We start from the raw sequence: 21,732 nt of genomic DNA on the forward strand, positions 1-21,732 counted from the left end.
GATAACTTTCTCCTCTTACAGAAACAGGACTGCACATATTAAAAAAGCATTGGTCTTTAAGGAGCTGGAATGTTCTGCAACATCCTGTGCTGTAATTCTAGCTCTGCGAACCAGTGTCAGAAGCTTCACTGTCACAAATGCAAACTGATAAAAAACAAACGAACAAGGATGCAAAAGCAACACAAGCCAGTTTATTTCAGTTGTTGAATGTGGAGGTTCTGACTGTAGAATTGAGTCTTATGGACTCCCCTTGATAATTAATATGAAAGTGTCGAAGGCAAAGCAGCTGACATGCCGCATAGCCTTCCAAGCATGTTCAGCACACTGTGGGCATTGCTGCATCTTCCTAATGGCGGTTGCAAAACTGAATATTTGTGCAAGGGTCAGGCGCGTAACAATGATAGGGCAAGGGGAGACAGTTGTCTGGGGGCCCCACTGCCTGGAGGGGCCCCCCAGAGGCACCTCACGTGACTCCCCATTGCCCCCTGCCCAGCCCCAAGGCCCCTCAGCCACTTGCCCTGTTCGCCGTCTCTCCTGCTTGTTCTGCTGGCCGGCAATCAAGCAGCAGACAAGCTGCAAAGAGCTCCTTTTCTGCCGCCTCTCAGCTGATCGGCGGGTGGGCGGGGCTTCCACGGAGGCCTCGTGTAGGCCTCTGTGAAGCCTGAACTCCAGTAGGGCCCAAGCCAGCCAGGAAGGAGGAGGCAGCCAGAGAGGCCTCCACTGTTCTCTGCAGCAGAAGACCCCCTGCTGCCAGGTAGAGTGTGAACTCCTTTTTGTGGTTACCTTCCCCACCCCCCCACCCGGATATATAGGGATCTGCTTGCCATAGGGCTTTGATATGGGGGGGAGGGACTGAGAAGTCTCTATTTATTTATTTTTAAACAGCTTGGAAAATTTGCTGGCTTAAAAAAAACTATCTAAAAAGTCCTATAAGTGGCTTGTTTCATGGCAGAAAATTACAAAAACTTCTGGAAGAAACAGTATTATATTTATTTTATTCATTCATTCATATATTTATAAATGCACTTATGTTCAAGTTGTTTTGCAACCCAGAAGGTCTGAGTGAGAACTGTGAAGCATGTCTTCTCCTTTTATTTTATTTTATTTTTCTTGTGTGTGAACTGCTCCCCAATTACTTGCAGGGACTTCAGGGTAAATCTGGCCAACATGTGAATGCAGCACCTCTATTCCAGAGGAGAGGTGTGTTAAAGGGCTTTAAAAGCCTCCTGTGAAAAATCTCCTGGAATCAAACTTGACTGAATTTGTTCAGAATTCTGAGAAAACAAACATAGGCTCACCCTGCATGGTTGAAAGTCTCCTTGGCTAATCTGCATTGAGGGGGCCATTTTAATCATTCATCTTTCTAGTGTGTTCTAGGCATTAAAAGTAAAACAAATGTATAGTACTCAATGTATATAACTATATATTGTGACGTGTGCGTGTGTGTATTCAGTGAAATGTATTTCCAGGCAGCATACTTATTTTGGAATATCAGACTTAAATCCTTGGGGGCCTGGGGTGTGCGGAGGCCCTGGACTTTGAGTGGGGGGGCCCCATTTTAAAATCTTGTCTCTGGGCCCACTCCAACCTTGCTACGCCCCTGGCAAGGGTGTTGTGTGATCACATGGCCATTGGAAATAATGGCCATGTGGTTGCACAACTCCCTCAAGCAATTTCAGCATTTGCACAAGTATGCTGTTTCGCAACTGACATTAGGAAGATGCAGCAGTGCCCATGGTGCAGTAAACGCACACACGGTAGGCTGCACAGCACGTCAGCTATCTTTGCTAACCAGTGCAAGGCAGAGAAACTATTTCCTCTCCTGACTGTTAAACACTTTTGAGAGTGAGGAAGGTCTGTATCATGGAAAAGCTCTCAATAGCTCCACATGGCACTGGCAACACCTATAAAGCAAGAGCGACTAGGCAAGCTTCAGTGAGTTACCTGGCTGTCTGCAGGAGGAGAACAGTATTTTCCCCTTCATAAGTGCAAGACGCAACCAGTTTAGTATATATGGAAGGCAGGCCACTGAGCAGGGAGTATCCATGTCCTCCGCAGGCCTTCCGACACACTTCCACTCCAGCTGAGCTGTACTCTGAAGCTATCACTTTAATTCCAGAAGCAAGGGCATGAAGCTGTGCAGAAGACAGAAACAGAGTTAAGCGAGGCATAAGAAATAAGAAGAGCCTTGCTGGATCAGGCCCAAGGCCTAGGTAGTCCAGCATCCCGTTTCCCACAGTGGCCCACCAGATGCCCCTGGGAAGCCAACAAGCAGGAAATGAAGGCATATTCCTCCTGCCATAATTCAGAAGGCATTTCTGTGAACAAGCTGAGAGGCTCTAAGTGGTTGTTTATAATGGTCTCTTATGGGCATAGCTTCCCCAAATCACCATAACATTTAAAGGTATGGAGGTGTACAATGTCTTCCAGTGTCTTCCTATATACTTTCTAATATGTCCTCTTTTATGCCTTTGATACTCTTGCCTGCCCTGAGTCACTGGAAGAGGGTACAAGTCTACATAGAGACCAAACAATGGGCATGATCCAGCCAAAGTTATGCACTTTTATCTCTCACTGATTCTTATGCGGAAGAAATAAGCACACACACTTAACTCCCATGTATTACAGGTGAGGAACACCAAGGCTGAGGATAAGCAGTTAACACAGAGACAGCCATGGCAGACTTTTTTCTTGCAATTTTACTTGCACTTGTTAAACTACTGCAAAGTACCCAGAGACCTACTAGCAGATCCCAATCTACCTTAGAACATAAGAACAGCCCTGCTGGATCAGGCCCAAGGCCCATCTAGTCCAGCATCCTGCTTCACACAGTGGCCCACCAGATGCCTCTGGGGAGCCCCCAGGCAAGAGGTATGTGCATGCCCTCTCTCTTGCTGTTACTCCCCTGCAACTGGTACTCAGAGGCATCCTGCCTTTGAGAACCCTGGTGGCCTGCCGGGCCCAGGGCAAATCAGCCAACGCGGGGCCCCCTTCCAGTTAATTCTAATGGGGGTTGAAAGAGTGGGGCCCGGGGCAGTTTCCCTGCTTGCCATGCCCTAAGGACAGCCCTGCTACCTTCAGTCCCCAAATGTACGAACCACAGGTGTGCACAGAAGGAATCGGTTACTACTGAGTAAAAGTTTACTTATTTAACAAATAATTCAAACATGAACAAAACTCTAAACATATTCCTCCTGAATACTGCACCACTGCAGACTGCCTGTATGTGTGTGCGAGTGTGTTTAGCTTGTTTGAATAATTCTTTTTCATAAAGACTTCTTTGCATGTGAGGAGATAGCACCTCAGGAAGAATAATTTAAACCTAGCCTTTTCCCTGATAAGCTAGACTTTCATATCTAGCAAGGTTTGGGTTTTTTTGGTTTCTTTTAAAATGTGAGGTAGCATTCAAACAAACCACTACTATTCTTACTCTGAAGTGTTACAGTCTGAGGGGGAACATAAGAGCAGCCTTGCTGGATCAGGCCCAATGCCTCTCTAGTCCAGCACCCCATTTCCCCATAGTGACCCACAAGGTGCCTCTGGGAAGCCCACAACATGCCCCCTCTCCTACAGTTGCTCCTTCCTGTGTGTCTGAATCAGCTCTAATTGAGAGTTCCCACTTGTATATTCTTCTGTTGATGACTGAACTATCATGTGATGACTTGCAGGCTTGCAACACCTACAACCACACAATTGTACCATCTCATGCCCACTGGAACGGAGACATGGCTAGCATACTGTGCAGTGATGTATCAGTGCCGCCAGGGCTGCTGTGCAATATGAAAGGCAGCCCAGATGTTGCACAAAAGGGCAGTTACGCCGTGACTTAAAACAGCACCTGGACAGACCAGGTTTTAAGTTGTGCAACTACCCTGTTGCACAACAGTGTGCGGGCTGCCTTTCAGGTTGTGCAGCAGCCCCGGCAGGTCCCCGATGCCAGTGTTTCACTGTGCAGAAGGTCGGCTAGTATCATTTTTCAGGCAGCTCACACACATTCAGCTGGAGACCATTCAGAATAACACATCAAGAGCTGACATGCATGTATGAATCAGTTCTAGTTCTGAACAAGACAAGATCAAAGAGCTTGTTCTGAAGCAGATTAAGAGATCTTCTGAATAGGGGCCTACAGTCTACTCACATTGCAGTAAGCTTTCAAAATTATTTCCACCACCAGAGGCGTAACTATGGGGGGGCGGGGGGGGCACGTGTCCCGGGCGCCATCTTTTCTGGTCACGTGGGGGGCGCCGCCATGACCAGTATTTTTTAATTTTTTTTAAATTTTTTGTTAATACAAATGTTTCCTGCTCAGTGCAGCAGCGCTGCAGCAGTCAAGGGAGCACGTCGGTGCCCCCTTCCCCACGAGCGGTCCCTTCCGTGCTGCCTGCGCCCCCCCATTGCTTTGCTGGCGCCTGGCGGCCAGTCAGTGGCCTGGCTTGGTGGCGGCGGTGGGCGCTTGTGAGGAAAAACCTAAGTATAATGTAGTATGTTGGGGGGGCGGTGGGGCGTGGGGCGCCATTTCAGTGCTTGCCCCGGGCGCCGTTTTCCCTAGTTACGCCTCTGTCCACCACCATAACAAAAATGCTTTAAAAAAAAAATAAAAAAGGAGTGAAAATTGAGATTTCCAAGATACAAATGGGAGGTCTTAAGCAACACAAGTGTGCCTTCATGATTTATTACTTGCAGCTTAAGTAGGGCATGATTCGTATTTGGTTTTCCAAATGTTCTTCTCTTTACCTCTGGAAGCAAGTCAAATTTTCCTCCATTAATTTCTGTGTAGGCTTTGTTGAAGATGTCCTGCATATAGGCACAAAGGAAGTGAAAGGCATAGGCAGTTGCCAGTTGAGGTAGCAGTTTCTGCTGCTGAGTCTGATAGTCAAGAATCTTGGCCTCTGGGTCACTGTAGGAAGACAATGTTAAGGGTTTATCAAAGATCTCAGAATGAATGGTAATCATTTGCTGATGCAGCCTCAACATTAATATGCTAAGAGAAGGATCTGAACCAGTGGCTGACATCTCAGCTCATAAAGTATGCATGCAGCAGGTCTATCATCGGCTTCTAGTTAGAGGGCTAGAGGCCATCTCCAGCCTCAAAGGCAGGATGCCTCTGAGGACCAGTTGCAGGGGAGTAACAGCAGGAGAGAGGGCATGCCCTCAACTCCTGCCTGTAGGCTTCCAGCGACATCTGGTGGGCCACTGTGCGAAACAGGATGCTGGACTAGGTGGGCCTTGGGCCTGATCCAGCAGGGCTGTTCTTATCCCACACTACAGCAGCACGAACTCTCATGCAGGGAGGGGGTGAAATGTCCCAATCTCCCTTTCTCTCTGAAGCCCACTTTCCCACCTAAAATATGCACCCGAGGAATGAGGGACCTTTAGGGACATAATGAGCCGGTTCACACGTACAGCTTAATTGTATTTAACACTAACAGCAATTGTAACAGCAGGATGTCCGAATGTGAAAAACCACTGTTAAATCTCAAAACTCCAATCTTCCCCGACTAACTCCAATTTGCACCAGATATATTTCCTATGGTTCACTGCCTATAACAGCAGTTTTGCCGCCAAAACTGTATGCCTGAACCCAGAATTGGAGTTAAGCACCTCTGTCTGACAACAATAACCTCTCAGAGATTTAGCCCCACCCCCCACATCCTTCCCCCTCTTCCCTGTTCTGTCTGGCAACAGTGATGTGTGCTGTAAAATTTAAAGAGACGCAAACACAAACCTACTACTAATTCCTACTTTAAGGTGCTGTAAAGTCATTTGTTTCCCAGTAAAATCAAATCAAAAGCAAGCCACATTTCTACAGCTGCAATCCTCTGCACTTTTACTTAAGAGGAAACCCACTGAACTGAATCATTTACTTCCAAGTCATCCCAGCAAACTGTTCTCAAAACTCAGGAAAAAAGCTACTATTTCATGACACCCATGCCCTTTACAGCCACAGCCTCTTTCAGATCTTATCTCGACATTTCAGGCTTGGGAGGGGCTCCCCTCTCCTTCAATGGATTAAGTGCCCGTCAAGTCGGTGTCAACTCTTAGGACCACATAGAAAGGTTATCTCCAGGATGATCTGTCTTCAACTTTGCCTTTAAGGTCTCTCAGTCATTCATTCAAGGTCTCATTCATTGTTGTCATAAATCGAGTCCATCCAGCTTGCTGCTGGTCATCCTCTTCTTCTCTTTCCTTCAACTTTCCCCAGCATTATAGACTCCTCAAGGGAGCTGGGTGTTTGCATAATGTGTCTGAAGTGTGATAGTTTAAGCCTGGTCATTTGTGCCTTGAGTGAAAATTCTGGATTTGTTCTATGATCCATTTGTTTGTTTTCCTGGCTGTCCATGGTCTTCTCCAGCACCAAAGTTCAAAAGCGTCAATACTTTTTCTATCTTGCTTCTTCAAAGTCCAGCTTTCGCATCCATAGAGTGTCACAGGAAAAACCACTGTCCCAACGATTCTAATCTTTGTAGGTATAGACATATCACAGCAACTAAATATCCTTTCCAAGGCCTTCATTGCAACCCTACCAAGTGCTAATTTGTGGTATATTCCTTGACAGCTGGATCCTTTACTGTTGATGGTCGATCCTAAAAGGCAGAAGCTATCCATCACTTCAATGTCTTCATTATCAATTCTGAGGCTGGTTGCTGTACTTGTTCTCATTAGTTTAGTTCTTTACATTTCATTAGTTTCTAATGAAATGTAACTATCATTAGTTCTTCCTTACTTTTAATCATAGTCCCATTTTTTTCATGGTGTTCCTTGACTTTCATTACTAGAGCTTGCAGATCTCACTACAGTTAGGCTAATGTGAGCTGTATGTCAGCCAGCATTCCCCCTTTTGTTCAGTTAAGCTAGCACAGACTAATCATTCCCAGTTTCCTAACTACAAAGCCTGGATCAGACCAGTGATACAACTATGGGCCAGTTTGTACAATACAGAGAACGTGAGAGACTAAGTCAGCACATGCAGTTTTCATCACTCTAAAAATAAACATACTGATCAAAGCTGGTTTAGCACTCTTGGATTGTGAGACTGCTAGAAGCAATCCCACATCAAGGCACACAGGTTCCCAAGTGTGTACCTTCTCTTGTACATGTGGGCAAGAGTGTGTATCAGAACAGAAGTCCCAAGGAAAATGGCGACACCACACTCTGCACAGGTGAGCACTTTCCTGAGGATGAAGTCTGCAAAAATATTTCGGGACAGGCTCAAACCCTTCTGCACACATGCAATACGGTTTCCCTGTGTATGTGCTCTCTTACAGCCACAGCTCACCATATTAAATCATGTATGTATGCTCCTGCATGTAACTGCAGTGTCTAGACGTAGAGAATAGGAAATATGAGAAAAGTACAATGGACCAGTTCAGCCAATCCAACAAACTGTGGTTGGTCAGCCTGGGAATCAGTTGTTTGAGTGAATGAGTGTGTGCCTTCATGCTTGTGTGTATGTGTCCTCCATCCTCCCCGCTCCCCTTTTCTCCTCCCCTCACATTCCTGGCTAAATCCAAAGCTTCCTAGGTTATTAAGCCACAGTTTTTCCCATGACATCTGACTGTGGTTTAAGTGATCCCTACAAACCAGAATTCCAAACCACAGTTCAGTTCCAGTTCTTTATAGCTTAAAACTGAAGTCATCACAATATAAAATGACAAGTACATTTACAAAAATTTAAAACAAGAGGTTCACAATATAAAGTGAAGATTGGAAATTTTTCTAGTTGAAAAGTCTGATTATGGAATATCCAAAAGCATTTCTACAATTAATATATCTAACTAAACTCTTCCTCTAATTTTTATCTCTCAGCATGATCTCCTTTGCAGTAATAGCAAAATGCAATTATTCTAATCATTCAAACAAGATCAAACAACAAGGCTGACAATGTCAGCATCAGTAGGCACTACTTTTAGCTTTAAAAAGGTTTTTTGGGTCTTTGCTAATTCCTTAAAAAAACCTGCAATCCTTCTTAGTATTTCTGGATTTTTGTTAAAAAGAAAATGATTTATCTTCTGACAGATTGACCAAGTGACCTCATTTTCCCTCAGCTCTATAAGATGTCTTGCGCACATATTCTCTGTCAAAGAGCACTTAAACAAGTAGTGAGGAAGATCTATGTCTTTCAAGCCACAATGGCAGAAACGTAGGTGATAACATCTTAGTCAATCTATCTTTGGGAACAGAAGAGGGCATTACTTTGCAAGAGTAAGCTCCTTTCTCAAGCAAAAGTTATAGATCTTTAAAAGATAATCCTTTGGACCAGGGTAATATTTTAAAAGAGTATACCAAGGGGATGTCTTTACTGATTTGAGAGATGACAGGTCAGTTGAAGCAACATATCATCGGTACACATTATAAATTCCTTCTTTGTCTGGGTGTAGTTGCTCTGAGAGAAATATAATTCTGAGAAACCAAACCTCTGAAGTAAACTCATCATCATCATCATCAGTAATTTGATTTCTATACCGCCTTTCCAAAAATGGCTCAGGGCAGTTTACACAGAGAAATAATAAATGAATAAGATGGATCCCTGTCCCCAAAGGGCTCACAATCTAAAAGAAACATGACACCAGCAACAGTCACTGGAGGTACTGTGCTGGGGGTGGATAGGGCCAGTTACTCTCCCCTGCTAAATAAAGAGAATCACCACGTTAAAAGGTGCCTCTTTGCCAAGTCAGCAGGGGTCCATAATGTGATACCAAGATTTCTTTCTGTGCCAACTATTAGTTTGTTGTTCCAAGTAACATTGCTTTGCTATACATGTCTCTGGCATTTAAGTTTTAATCAATAACTGAATGCTTGCTGGTAGATCTTACTAGACCAAACACAGGATCTTGTTTCCTGGTGCAAATACTGGGCTGGAGTGCTGGAGTCCCTAGTATGGTTGGGCTGGAGTCCCTAGTATGGTTCTTAAAATTCTATTCTGAACACAGTCCAGCTTGTTGGAAGTCTGGAAATCCCAAATCTCAGAACCAGAGAGTAATTGGGGCTGAATCTTTGTTTTTAATAGGTTCAATATTGGAACAATAAAGGTTCAATACCTATCTTCCCCCAAGAGTATTCAAAAATTTGAGGACCTCTTTCACTATCTGATCTGTCTTTAGTTTAACTGCTTTTATATGGAGTTAAACATGAAAGTGGAGGCAGATAATACAGCCAAGTAACGACATGATCTGTTCAATGTCAGTTGGTTCAATATGCCATCTATGTTTTTTGACACCACTTAGTTTATTGCTTTGGTAATATCTCCCCAAATTGGCCAGTGTGGAGTCCTGTTAGGGTATAAGAAAGAAGGACCATATTGTCAGTGTATAATAGGAGAGGTATACTTCTACCACTGACCATTGGAGAGAAGAATTTTTTGTCCTCCATAAGTTAAAAAACTGAAGAGAAAGGGAGCCAGGACACAGCCTTGCTTTACACCTCTGTTAGTTGGAACTGGAGTGGTAAAGGAGCCTGAAGAAGACAGCCTCACTTACGTAGAAGTATTAGAATAAAGTTCTCTAACTAGAAGCAAGAGAGGAACGGATGGGGAACTTGTGCTTACTTCTGGTCCAAGCAGCAGATGGGGCAGCAGGGAGGTACACTAAGTCAACCCCCTCGCATTCAAACTCCCCCCGCCCAGTTCCATGCACATCCCTAATGGTATTACGGTGAAGTCAATCACTTTATCTAGTGAGGTTACAGGTAGACAAGCATAGTCTATAGTGCTGACACCCCTTTGAGAGGTAAAAGTAAAATCTCCATTTATGTCAGTAGGCTTTCTCCATCAATAGTTCTATAATTGATTTTATACAGGAGTTTTATCAGGAAAATACCGTTTGGATTAATAAAAGAATCTCTGGCTTTTCTGAGAGGCAGAAAGAAGTCATCTTCTGCTTTTATGTTGCTCTTTGCAGCCAAGAGGTCATCCCCCAGGTCCAGAAGCGGGCAACCAAGATGATCAGTGGTCTAGAGCACCTTCCTTATGAGGCAAGGCTACAACACCTGGGGCTATTTAGTTTAGAAAAAAAAGACTGCGGAGAGACATGATAGAGGTCTATAAAATCATGCTTAGTGTGGAGAAAGTGGACAGAGAGAAATTCTTCTCCCTCTCACATAACACTAGAACCAGGGGTCATCCCATGAAATTGATTGCCAGGAAATCTAGGACTGACAAACGGAAGTACTTTTTCACACAATGCATAATTAACTCGTGGAATTTTCTGCTACAAGATGTGGTGGCAGCCAACAACCTGGATGGCTTTAAGAGGGGTTTGGATAACTTCATGGAGGAGAGGTCTCTCATTGGCTACTAGTCTCAGGGCTATAGGCCACCTCCAGCCTCAAAGGCAGGATGCCTCTGAATAGCAGTTGCAGGGGAGTAACAGCAGGAGAGAGGAGATGACCTCAACTCCTGCCTGTAGGCTTCCAGTGGCATCTGGTGGGCCACTGTGTGAAACAGGATGCTGGACTAGATGGAGCTTGGGCCTGATCCAGCAGAGCTGTTCTAATTACTATCTATTCTTGTGTTGAAATCTCCAGTTAAAATTATAACTGTGTAGGAATACGACTCCTCTAGTAACTCAAACAAGATGAAGAAAGAGACCCAGCAATAATCCTTATAATATTTATTATTACTTCTGGTCTGAGGAATAATATTTGAATTCCTAGATTAACCAGGATGGTGCTTACTCTACTGTTCGTTATAGTTTTAAATAGAAGGGCCAGAATTCTCTCCTGAAAGTCTAGAAGCCCATACTGGAGATCTCACCTTAATAATGCAAAAAACAGCAAAGCTTACAGCTGGCCTACCTTTGATATCCGATTGTTTTCCTGGGAGGGACCAGACATTATGGCCTGAGATAGGGATGTACGAGCCGGCTCACTTCGAGTCAGTCTCGACATTGAGCCAGCCCAGTTTGTGTGGTCTGAATTCAAACTGGCCCGGTCCCCTAAAGGGCAAAATGGACCAGCTTGGGTATACTTGTAAAGGGGAATTGCGCAGAGACCATTTGCATCACCATACATGTGCAGAGGTCATGAAAATGGCCACTGCATGTGCACAGAGGCCCAAACCGGGCCACAGCCAGCCCAGGCTGTCATTTGGTAGGCCGGCAGGGAGCTTGGAGGAGCCCCTGCCATGCCCCATGACTTCTTCACTGCTTCCAGTGTCTCTAAAGCGGAAGCCGCTTTCTTTCACTACGCCCCACCCACTCACTCCTTTTACCATTAGGATTAGGGATGCCCCCTTTACTTGTAGAGGAGTATCCTCAAGCATTCTCCTTTACAAGTATATCTGAGCAGGTCTGTGAACTGGTTCAGCTGAGCCTGAAGCCGGGCCAGTTTGAATTGGCCAACTCACACTCCCCTCGCCTGGGATATATAGTTCATCCTTTTTCCTTTTCAGTGACCCAGGACTCTTGTATACAAATTATATTGTGTTTCTGTAGTATCCTAAGAAAATCATCTCCTTTATGGGATTTCTAGCCAGTTATATTCCAAGATGAAATTGAAAAAATGGACCTCCTTTGCAGCAGAGGTTGTTACTCAGTAGTTGAATTAACTGAGCCATGATCATCTGGCCATGAAGAACAACAACCCGGGTCAGAATGAATTTGTTGGCATTTAGATTTACCTGAACATCTATAGGACTCATGGCCAAACCACCGTTTGATATTAGTTTATCCTAAGCCGCATCCACAGATAAATGCCAAACCAGAGGCAAACATGGTCAAGGTTTCAATTTGTAACTCCAAATTGCACTGCAGGCATTTGCCAAACTGTGGCCCGCCAAATTCCAGTTGCAGGAGAGGGGAGCTCCTCTCTTCTGCTCAGCCTCTGATCCCAGGAAGCTCCACAGCCAGACTGTGGGCAAAGTGTCACCACATCAGCAGGGTGGCTGAAATTGGCCACAATCTCAAAGGGGATGTGCTGAACACTATTGTGCATTTTTTAAGTGCTCCGCCCACCCTCAGCATGGAAAGGGCATTTAAGTGCCCTGCAATGCCCTTCCATGCCATGCCACGCCACAGCAGCACTTATTCTACAAGTGATGCCAACGCAGCCTCCAAGTAGCCCCGCACCCTGAGAATCCCACACAAACATGAATTCCCAAGGTGGGTTGGGGTGAGGTCCAGAGGGTTATTATTCTGCTTAAAAGGGAGGGGAGGGGAACATGGAGACTTCCTAGGAGGGGATATGTAGATAAGGGAGGGCAAAGGATGTTGGGGGATGCTGCGGGCTATGTCCCACTAAACCTTGGATAATGTTGCGAGGGGTAACCCCAGCAAAGCAGTCCGTGCAGACCCAACTGAAATCCACTGTCTAGCAGCTTGCTGCTGGGTGGGCTCACCTTCTCATGAGAGGGCAAGTCTACTGGGGAAGGCTGTGCCCATTCAAGAGCTTTGCCCAACCCACAGACTGTGAGCTCACAAGTTGAGCTAACCCACTCATCCACCAATGTACCCAAGGGGGTCCCACTTGTGTGGGGCCCCCCAACTCTCAATGGTAAAAAATAAGACAGATCCCCCTAACCTCATTCCCTGCAGACTATGACTAGACTAGTTATATACCGCTCTTCAACCAAAGTTCCCAAAGCAGTTTACATAGAAAATATATATATATAAATATATATAAATATAAATATAAATAAAATAAAATAATAGATGTACAAAATGGTCCCTTGTCCCCAAAGGGCTTACAATCTAAAAATAAACATAAGGCAGATACCAGCAATAGCCACTGGAGGGATGCTGTGCACCCAAAATGACACCTAGATGCTTGATGTGCCATGGCCTGGACACATGTGTGGAGGGCAGGGGGAGACACTGGGATAGACCTTTAAACTCATTCAGTACCCAAGGTCCCGGGTCCAGTGTTGCACTGTATGCAGATCTGCGGAAAGCCATCTCTGGGGGTATCCCTCCCCACAGCTTCCTTGCACACAGGGGTGTCCCCATGGCCTTACGCTCTCATGCTTGGGCATGAGAGCAGTTGGGTGGCCATGTCTTTGGAGAAGGATTTCGGCTTACCCGTACAGATGTCAAGGGAAACTATTTAAAATATTTCTACCCTGCCCCTCCAGTGCACTACTGCTTGTGGTAGCTTACAACAACATTAATAAAAAGGGTACAATATAGAACAATAAAAACCCCTAATAAAATAAGTTAAAAAACCAGGCTAAACCACAATTAAAATGACACATTTTAAACATTTTGAAATTAAAAATTATCAATAAAAGCAAAACACTAAGAAACCTATCAGATACGAGCTATGGTTTATAAGCTATAAGCTATAGCTCAATAAACCTGGAAGCTCTGAATGTAGCTGAGTAGGGGCACATGTACAATTCATTCCCAATCCAACACTACAGTTTATTGGATTATCTGAGCCAGGCCAATGTCTGCAGCAAATCCAGAAGCGCCTCAGCCTGGATGTCCTTCCTGGCCCGAAACAAACTTTGAGCCAGCTTGCAACTTTAACCCAGAGCCAGATGTTAGAGGTCACAGGAAGACCGTACTGAAGAATGAATGCATCCACTGGAAGACCATACTGAAGCAACAAACTGTGGCATCAAGGAGACCACCTCCCTCCTTGTGAAAGAGGATCCCTCCAGAATCACCCCTTCAAAGTACTCTTGGGGTAGAGATTTCCAACTCTCCAGGACTGGCCTAGAGTCTCCAGGAATCATCATCAAACTCAAAGGTTCTCCACACGAGCAGTGTCGAGAACCCGCAGGGCTTCTGTGGGGAGAATGGACTTGATCCGCTCTCCCCGCAGACAAGCACAGCGCCTGCCCTGGGCAGTCACCCACACGATTACTGGCTCTGTCGTGGATCCGATAGGGGCAGCGGGGATTGGGGGCCACATGGCCCCCGGAGTCCCGCGGGGCATTCTGGGGATGAGAGGCTTGCTTCAGCCTCCCGGTCAGGGGTCTGCTCATGAGTCGCTATGGTGTGGCGCTGCGCCGCACCGACTCACGATCACGAAAATGGGTTTAGTGGAGTGCTTGCTCCGCTAACCTCATTTTCAGGGGAGGGGGAATTAAGCGGGCTAGCGACCAGGTTCACCTGGTGGTTGCCACAACTGCTGGAAAGCAGGTTGGGCAACCTTAGTCTGCTTCCCAGAGGTCATGAGACTATTCTCTCCATGTCACTATCAAAAGCAATTGTGGATATTTTAATGGCCTGATATGGTGAAAAATATTTGGGATGGTGGGGGATGGGGAGGAATCTCCCGGAATCTTCAGTCAGAGCTGGCAACCTTACTTGGCAGTCCCTCAAGAGTGTGAGTGTGTGTGTGTCCCTCCCCCAGGGATGGTCCATCATCATCATTGCCTGCTCAACAGGACCTGCTGGCAAATCTGCCTGTTAACCTTTTAATTTAAGCAGCAATGCCAAATGGGAAAGAAGTGGTTGGCAAGGCCAAGATGAACTTGTGCAAAAAGATGGAGTCAACATAAGAATACCAACAAAGAAGCTGGAAAACATTCCACCCCCAAACCCACACCCAGACCCTCCTTGCATACCGTACCCAGGCTTTAGCTCAGACTGTCGGCGCACCACAGAATATCGGATGGCAATGGTGCAAGCTTTCATCAGAGAAGGTAACATTTCTTCCTGAAGGATGGACACACGAACCACAATCATAGTCAAGTAGTTAATCTTCTCAGATCCTCGTTTCACATACTGGCCATCTGGCAGAACCTGGGGTTTGTGAAATAGAAAAGGGAGGGAAAATCCTGAGCTTTTAATGAGCATTAGAAGGACAGCAAAATCCTCTGAAGGAAACCTATGGAATTTATTGTAAACCTGGCTATTTCCAGTGAACGAGTGCAACCAAAATGTGATAAAACTTTCCACTGCCAAGTATACCTGAGAAAATCTGGCGAGCATGTTTTCCCTTGGAACCCGAACATTCTTCATTATGAGGAAACCATTGTCAATGTGCTCAAAGCTCATTTTGGGGCCAATATCCCCTACAGTTACTCCTGAGAAAGAAACAAGCAAACAAAAAGAAGAGATTGCCCACACATGTTGCACCAAGATGATCAAATCCAAGTTTGCCTAAATCACCAAGCTCTGGAGCACTGCCTTTAGTAGCCATGATTCATGAAGCAAGAGGATGATCACTTTTGGGGTTATCGACTATGGAAGAGGAAAGTGGACAATTCGGAGGTTCTTTTCAACAACAAAGATGGTTTAGGCAAGGTTTCTTATTTTTATCTGGCCCATCAGAAGAAAGTTTTTCCAGGGTGGCTAACAGCACATAAAAATAAGTTACAAAAAGAGAAACACACAATGCAAAACTAAACAGTTAGCAAACAACAATTTAAAACAATTTAAGATGACAAAACAGCATAGTCAAATTCAGCAGAGACTAAAATGGTTCAATTGTTTTAAAAAGCTTGAGGAAATAAAAAAAGGGTTTCATATGGTGCAAAAAGATGACAAAGTAGGAGCAGGCAGACCACTTTGGAGAAAGCATTCCATAATCAGGGTGGCACCACCACTGGAAAGGCCCTGCCTCTCTTTGTCAGATGCCTAACTTCAAAAGGCAGGGACAACAGGAGAAGAGCCTCCAATGGAGATTTTCACATAGGGGCAAGTTGATATGGAGGCATGTGATCCTGGCAATTTGGAGTGGATGACCAGGCATGCAGGGAGGCTGGCGGCGGCCTGTATTCGGCCACAGCCGCAGCCCCCTGGACCCACGTCTGACGTCAGACGCATGGGACCAGCTAGCCATGCCATGTCTGACATCAGATGCGGGGATGTGGTCTCCCTCCCAAAGGGGCTGCACGGCCCCATTTGGGAAGGAGATCAGCCTTAGGACATTAATCTAAATAAATAAATTTAGCAAAATTAGAATAATACATTTTGAGTGTAACAATTACTTCACTGGGAACAAGTGCCAAAACATTAGGCCACCTGGGGAGGGTAAATGCTGGATACATTTTTCTAGTGTTTATACCCAATAATACTATCTGACAATAGTGCTGACTACTTTCTGCAAACACAGAAATTACTGCAGGATAGAGACTGCTGCATAACATTCAAGACCCCCGGAGGTTAAAGTAAGAGCCAAGCATTTGGGAGACTGAAGCAGAGAAAGCACTCATAAAAAAGACACACAACTTAAGAGCAGCCTTGCTGGATCAGGCCCAAGGCCCATCTAGTCCAGCACCCTGTTTCCCACAATGCTACGCCAGGTGCTTCCGGGAAGTACACTGGCAGGAGATGAAGACATGGCTCCTCTCCTGCCATTGATCCCCTGCAACTGGTATCTGAAGGCATCCTGCCCTTGAACACGAGGATAGCTTATAGCTGTCAGGACTAGCAGCCACTGATAGATTTATCCTCCATGAGATTGTTTAAGCCCTGCTTAAAGTCATGCAAGATGGTGACCATCACCACACCCAACAAGGTTTTTTCAGGACTCTCTCTAATAAAGTCACCTGGTTCTGGAGCATGATCTCTAAGGCTGCGGATCTGCAGGATGAAGGGATGCATGCCGTAATCTTTTCCTTTTAGGTTAAGCTGAGCAAAGACCACAGCATGAGTCGCAGTTCTTCCCACTATAAGGGGCAGGGGGGAGGAAGAAGACACATCTTGCTTGAAAATATCACCAGCACTTTCACACCTTTATACTACAGTTGGCAAAAATCATATTTAAAAGTTTTGAAGCAGTCATTGTAGATAGAAGATGAGAGCCAAAGGTTTGAGAATGTGCTTGGAGAGGTAACCTGTTCTCTGCTCCTGACTGGCTATCTGCTCTGATGGAGTTTCACAGCCAGAAAACTCAAATCCTGAAAATGTGATTTTAAAAAGATGCTATATAAGTGATAGGCAGCCCTGTGCTGTGCAAGTGCAGCTACTTAAAACGGTATGCCCACAGTTGTGCATTACTACTTCCATTGTTTCCAATGGAAATAGTGTTACATGCGCAGCAGCACGAGCTAATGGACAACACCGGTGTTGTGTTGCACATCATGATGACCACCATTTTGTTTCTTGATTATTTGGGGTGTGTGGGGAGAAAAGTACTATTTTGCTAGTTCATTCAGGTATGACACACGTAGAGGCAGCAGAACAGAAGAAGAGGAGGGCGGAGTGGGAAGGGTGCATGGAGGAAGGCCTAGGAGCAGAGCAAAATGGATTCAAAAATGGCCCTAGATATGGTATTTGAGGCAAAAAAAATCCAATGGGAGCCTCAGTGGTACACACACACACACACGCCACCACCAATTAAATAAATGAACACGTGCTGCCCTTCAAATGATCTTTCAGAATCTATTAGCAAGGCAGGTTGCCTGGAGTTAGGGCTGATTGAAGTGAATGAAGTTACTGCTTTTATGTTTTAAATGCTTAACAGTCTCCTAGCAACATGGATGGCAGCCCTGAGACATGCGATACTTACAGTCTCCCGGCCACCACTTCATAGCAGATATCTTTGGCGTGTTGAGAATAAATTCCTGAGTGGCAGTATCAAAAGTGGCTGTTGTCTCCAAACCCCGGAGGTATGTTCCTTAATGACAAAATTGCAGTAGGATACAACCACTCAGAGCATTGTAAGCAAAACTGTTCCAGGTTCAGATTCAATCACTAGCAAGACCTAGAAATTCTTAATCAGGCTTTGCACCAGGACTGGGCCAGTTCCTACTTCAGCTTCGATTCCAAGTCTCCTTGATGTTGATGCAGGAGGAGGGCACTGCAATCAGTACGTCTAACCCCATTTTCTTTGGAGCCAACCGCACCTTTCATTTTTTACAGTGGTTCTCCTCAACAGCAGTGCAAAATGGCCTAGTATGGGGGTTCTCAACCTTCAACAACCACAACTTCAACTACTGGCCACTGTCCAATGTATTCTAGTGACAACAACTGCCCGATGACTACTAATAAGTTTCCCGTCACATCTTTCTAGGATTGCAGTCACTAAGCATGCCTCTCAGAAATACAAGAACACTCTGTAAGCTTACTTTACTCTCCTAGTGAATGAATTCTGCACAAGACCATCAATGTCAAACTAGCATATTAATAAGGGCAGTCTTTGATGGGTTATTAGAACATTTATATTCCACCTTTCCAAGCTATCAAAGAAGTGCCCAAAGGTTGTTAACATCAGCATGAATGTGTGTGTGTGTGTGTGTATACACACACACACACACACACACACACACACACACACGAGTTAATAATATAGTAAGTTAAAAAACAAAAAACACGCCACCACAAATGTTTATTTAATGCATATTTAATGTTTCAGTGTCAGTCTAATGCCTTTCTGTTTCAGCATGTTAAATGTGTACTCTGAGTGCACAGGAGATAGAAGTAAACAAACAAATCTTTGGGATTAGGCCTGTGTTTCAACTGCTTTGCATCCACATTCAAACAGGGCTTAGCACCAGTTTAGCTTCAGGACTGCCTCTCCCGGCCAGCCCTGCCCCATCCTGTGAGATCTTTTCAGGTTGCCCTTCTTTCAGTCCCTGGTCTCAGAGAGGTCCATAGTACTAGGGCCCGGGGAAGGGCTTTCTCTGTTGCTGCCCCTTCACTCTGGAACTCTCCCCTCCCCACACCCAGATTCAGTCTGCCTCCTCCCTTTCAGCCTTTAAAACCTTTTTGAAGACATTTCTTTTCCGCCAGATGTTTGCCCTTTAATGGATGCCGTTCCATGCATCCATTACATGTACACTGCCCTGAGTCTGTGGATTAGATGGTATATTACATCTTTTAATAAATAAATAAAACACAGTGCACAGTTGCGATGCAGAGGCAGCCACTGACAGTACTGCATGCTTCCAGTTCAGAGGAGCCTCCTTTATGAAAACCAAGTCTTGTATTGTCCCTGCAGTGGGTGGGATGGAGTGGCTAGAGGGGTGCACTGGGAGTGATGGGAAGGGTAGTCCCTCTAAGCACTTTCCCCATAGAGTTCTTAGGCGGAAGTGCTCAAAGAGACTACTACTTCCTGCACATACCTCCCACCATGCCCCACATGCCATTCCAGATGCCCCTGGGGCAGTACAGGGCTTGGCTTCCTGGAAAAAAAGAGCCTCGCCAGCAGAAGCACACAGAACTGCAGGGAGATGCCCATACTGCAAGCAGCCTCCTCCATGAGCATGGTGGCGTGCTCTATTCAGAGAAAGACAAACACAAGCCTGCCTGGCACTAAAACCTACTCAGGTGACAGATGTGTGGAGCTACAGCAACTTAGGAGACTTACCATGTCCCAGTTCAGTCTGGGCATAGGTCCCTGCGATCCAATACTTTTCTGCTAAGGGGACCCATTTGGCAATCTGCTCATCGGTGCCCAATCCCAAAATGCTCTTTATGAAGACGAAGTGCACATTAAATCCCAAATCAGCACCAAGAGCCCTGCAAAAGGATATACAAACGGTGTTACACGCTGGACACGACCCCCAAACATACTGCCAATGTAGCAAGGCAAAGCTGCAAAAAAAAAAAGGGGGGGGGGCCTGGTTAAAGCACTGGTGTATAATCATTTTGTTTTATAGCTGCTTTCCTCATAGAACACAAAGTAATCTTATGTAGATTTAACTAAGAGTTTGTTCAGAAATAACTCCATTTTCTCCTTTCCCTCCCTTTTCTTTTCTGATTCCACTCTGTCCCTCTCTACAGGATCCCCACTGGGACAAATTTCTCAACACCACAACATAAAATACAACTTTACAACCCCTTTCCAATGACATTTCAGCAGCACACTGAAAGTTACCAGACATCAATTCCACAGACACTGACTAAATCTATTTCCTCGCAAATCAATTCGAGAGATTTCCTAACACAAAGGCCCCATTCGGACACAGTGCCAAACCCAAGGTAGTCAAAGCTGGTAATCCGTGGAGCTGGGAATCATGCCACAGGTGACTGATCAATGGTGGTTTGGCAACCTCTGGTTTCTAGGCAGTGGGACACCTCCCTCTTCCGAGTCCATCCAGACTGCATCCTAGCAAGCTCTGTTCTGCTCATATCACCAGAGTGGGCAAGGCGTCAGCCTGCAAGTGAAGCTGCAACCATTGGTCATGATGTTAGAAGGAGCATGCTGTTGTGCCTTTTCGGCAGTGTTTGCCCTCCCTCGGCAGGGCAAAGACCTTTTAACCCTTTCCTCGCACTGTTCGCACCCTTCCATAGTGTCTTCCCCCAGGCATGTCTCTCAGTTAGGTTCTCCACACCACCGGCCACCCCTTTGTAGACATTAAGACCAAAGAAACTACACTCCATTGATAATAACGGAGAGCCTTAGGAATGGGATTAGATCAGGTGTTAGGTCAATAAAAGGGCTCCTTGCACATGTGTCTATTCTCCTTTTATTTAAAGTGTGCTTTCCCCAATGCCACCCCATCCCTTTAAATGCAAGAACTGCAGGGACGTGGCATCCCCCTTGCATGCTGGGGGAAGCATCCCGTCACCATGGTTTAAAGGAGACAGCGGCACGGGCTGCCACTTTCATGGGGATGCTTTTCTGAGAACAGCACCGCGATGGGGCGGCATGTGGCAGTGGAGGCTTCCAAGAGAGAACCTCTCGCCACCCTTGGGTTGGTGCTGAAGGAAATCGGTGCACATCCCTACTTCTGGCACGTTTACCTCTGGTTTGGCGTTATGTCTGAAGGGGCCAAAATGTTCCTCACCTAACCAGTTTTCCTGTTCTTTTAATCTAGCCCTCTAACACCAACTCTTTTCCTGTGGTTTTGATGTTAGGAATTAAATCTAACCTCTTTCATTGCAGTACTACCCACAATCATTAATATGGGCACACCAGTTCATTTCACCAAGTGTCTCCAAGTGCAATGATGCCTTCTACACTGCTCTTCAAAAGGTACAAGTTCAGGACCCAGCAGCCCTATTTGCTACATATTCCACAGTTTCAGGGGTGGAGGAATGGATCAAGTATTCAACTTTGAGAAGCTGTAATGTAGTCCATTATCTCACTCAGTTCAACTAAAAGCAGATGTTTTAAAACAAAGAATACCGTTTAATTTCTGTGTTCTCAGTTTACCTTCGGCAGTACATTTGTTCGGGTCCACCTTTGGGCCATCCCATTTCTTCCATCTTTTTGTGAAGGTAAATAGACCTCCGGATGGCACCTTCATATCTTTCGTTTTGACTCAGGAAATACTGGTTTTCTAGACTAAATTCTGGGTCACTCTGGAGCACTGCATCTGTTGAATACACAGTGGTTCTTTAACCAGGCCAAGAAGCACTCACTTGTTCACAGTAGGTCTTTATAGGCTTCAAATAGTCAGAGGAAATAAATCCACCAGTTTCACATATGCCTGAGGTTAATCCTCACTACTACTCTTGTTTATAGACTGATCTGCAGTATTTTGAACTGGGGAAAAAAAAAGGTTGAGATTCTGTCAAGGAAACCCAGCAGTTCTGTGCTCACAATAAATTAGGCTTATCACACAATTCACTCAGCTTGATTTAATTCACTTACTTCATGCCACTGAGTAATTCGTGTCAGCTCCAGTGTCTTGGGAGCTCTTGGGGAAGTCACTCTCAGGAGCTCTCCTAAATCTGAAAGAGGTGGGCGACGCGCAAACTAATGGTGCCTCTGACCTTCTGTGATGCCTCATGTTCAGTGAGAAATGACAGCACTGCAGGGACGGTAGGCCTTTCCCCAGTCTTGGGGACCTTATAAATGTCCAAACTTGCCATCTTGTGGAGTGGTCCCCTGCCACCACCCCACAAATATTTCAGTTACATTCAAACTATTCTTTTCACTATAGGAAGGAAGGCA

The 21,732-nt window shown here is 45.4% G+C and overlaps 1 protein-coding gene and 1 long non-coding RNA gene across 5 annotated transcripts in view; one reads left to right on the plus strand and one right to left on the minus strand.

Annotated features, from left to right (window-relative positions):
* Window positions 1–21,732, minus strand: part of ACOX2 (acyl-CoA oxidase 2) — a 41,921-nt gene that overhangs the window by 14,271 nt on the left and 5,918 nt on the right. For all 4 annotated transcript variants that reach the window (XM_053295041.1, XM_053295037.1, XM_053295039.1 and 1 more), the window contains 8 exons: window positions 20,989–21,151; window positions 19,198–19,349; window positions 17,398–17,505; window positions 16,436–16,555; window positions 14,853–14,968; window positions 14,512–14,684; window positions 4,735–4,897; window positions 1,945–2,135 (listed from right to left, as the gene is read on the minus strand). In XM_053295041.1, the coding sequence (XP_053151016.1) occupies window positions 1,945–2,135; window positions 4,735–4,897; window positions 14,512–14,684; window positions 14,853–14,968; window positions 16,436–16,555; window positions 17,398–17,505; window positions 19,198–19,349; window positions 20,989–21,151 (1,186 nt within the window). The remainder of the gene's footprint in view (window positions 1–1,944; window positions 2,136–4,734; window positions 4,898–14,511; window positions 14,685–14,852; window positions 14,969–16,435; window positions 16,556–17,397; window positions 17,506–19,197; window positions 19,350–20,988; window positions 21,152–21,732) is intronic.
* LOC128344588 (uncharacterized) lies at window positions 688–21,205 on the plus strand. Its single transcript, XR_008315926.1, has 3 exons — window positions 688–754; window positions 2,629–2,871; window positions 20,719–21,205. It is a non-coding gene; the product is annotated as an uncharacterized LOC128344588 (long non-coding RNA).

The sequence above is a fragment of the Hemicordylus capensis genome, chromosome 2 (assembly GCF_027244095.1).
Source record: "Hemicordylus capensis ecotype Gifberg chromosome 2, rHemCap1.1.pri, whole genome shotgun sequence".
Taxonomy (NCBI): Eukaryota; Metazoa; Chordata; class Lepidosauria; order Squamata; family Cordylidae; genus Hemicordylus; species Hemicordylus capensis.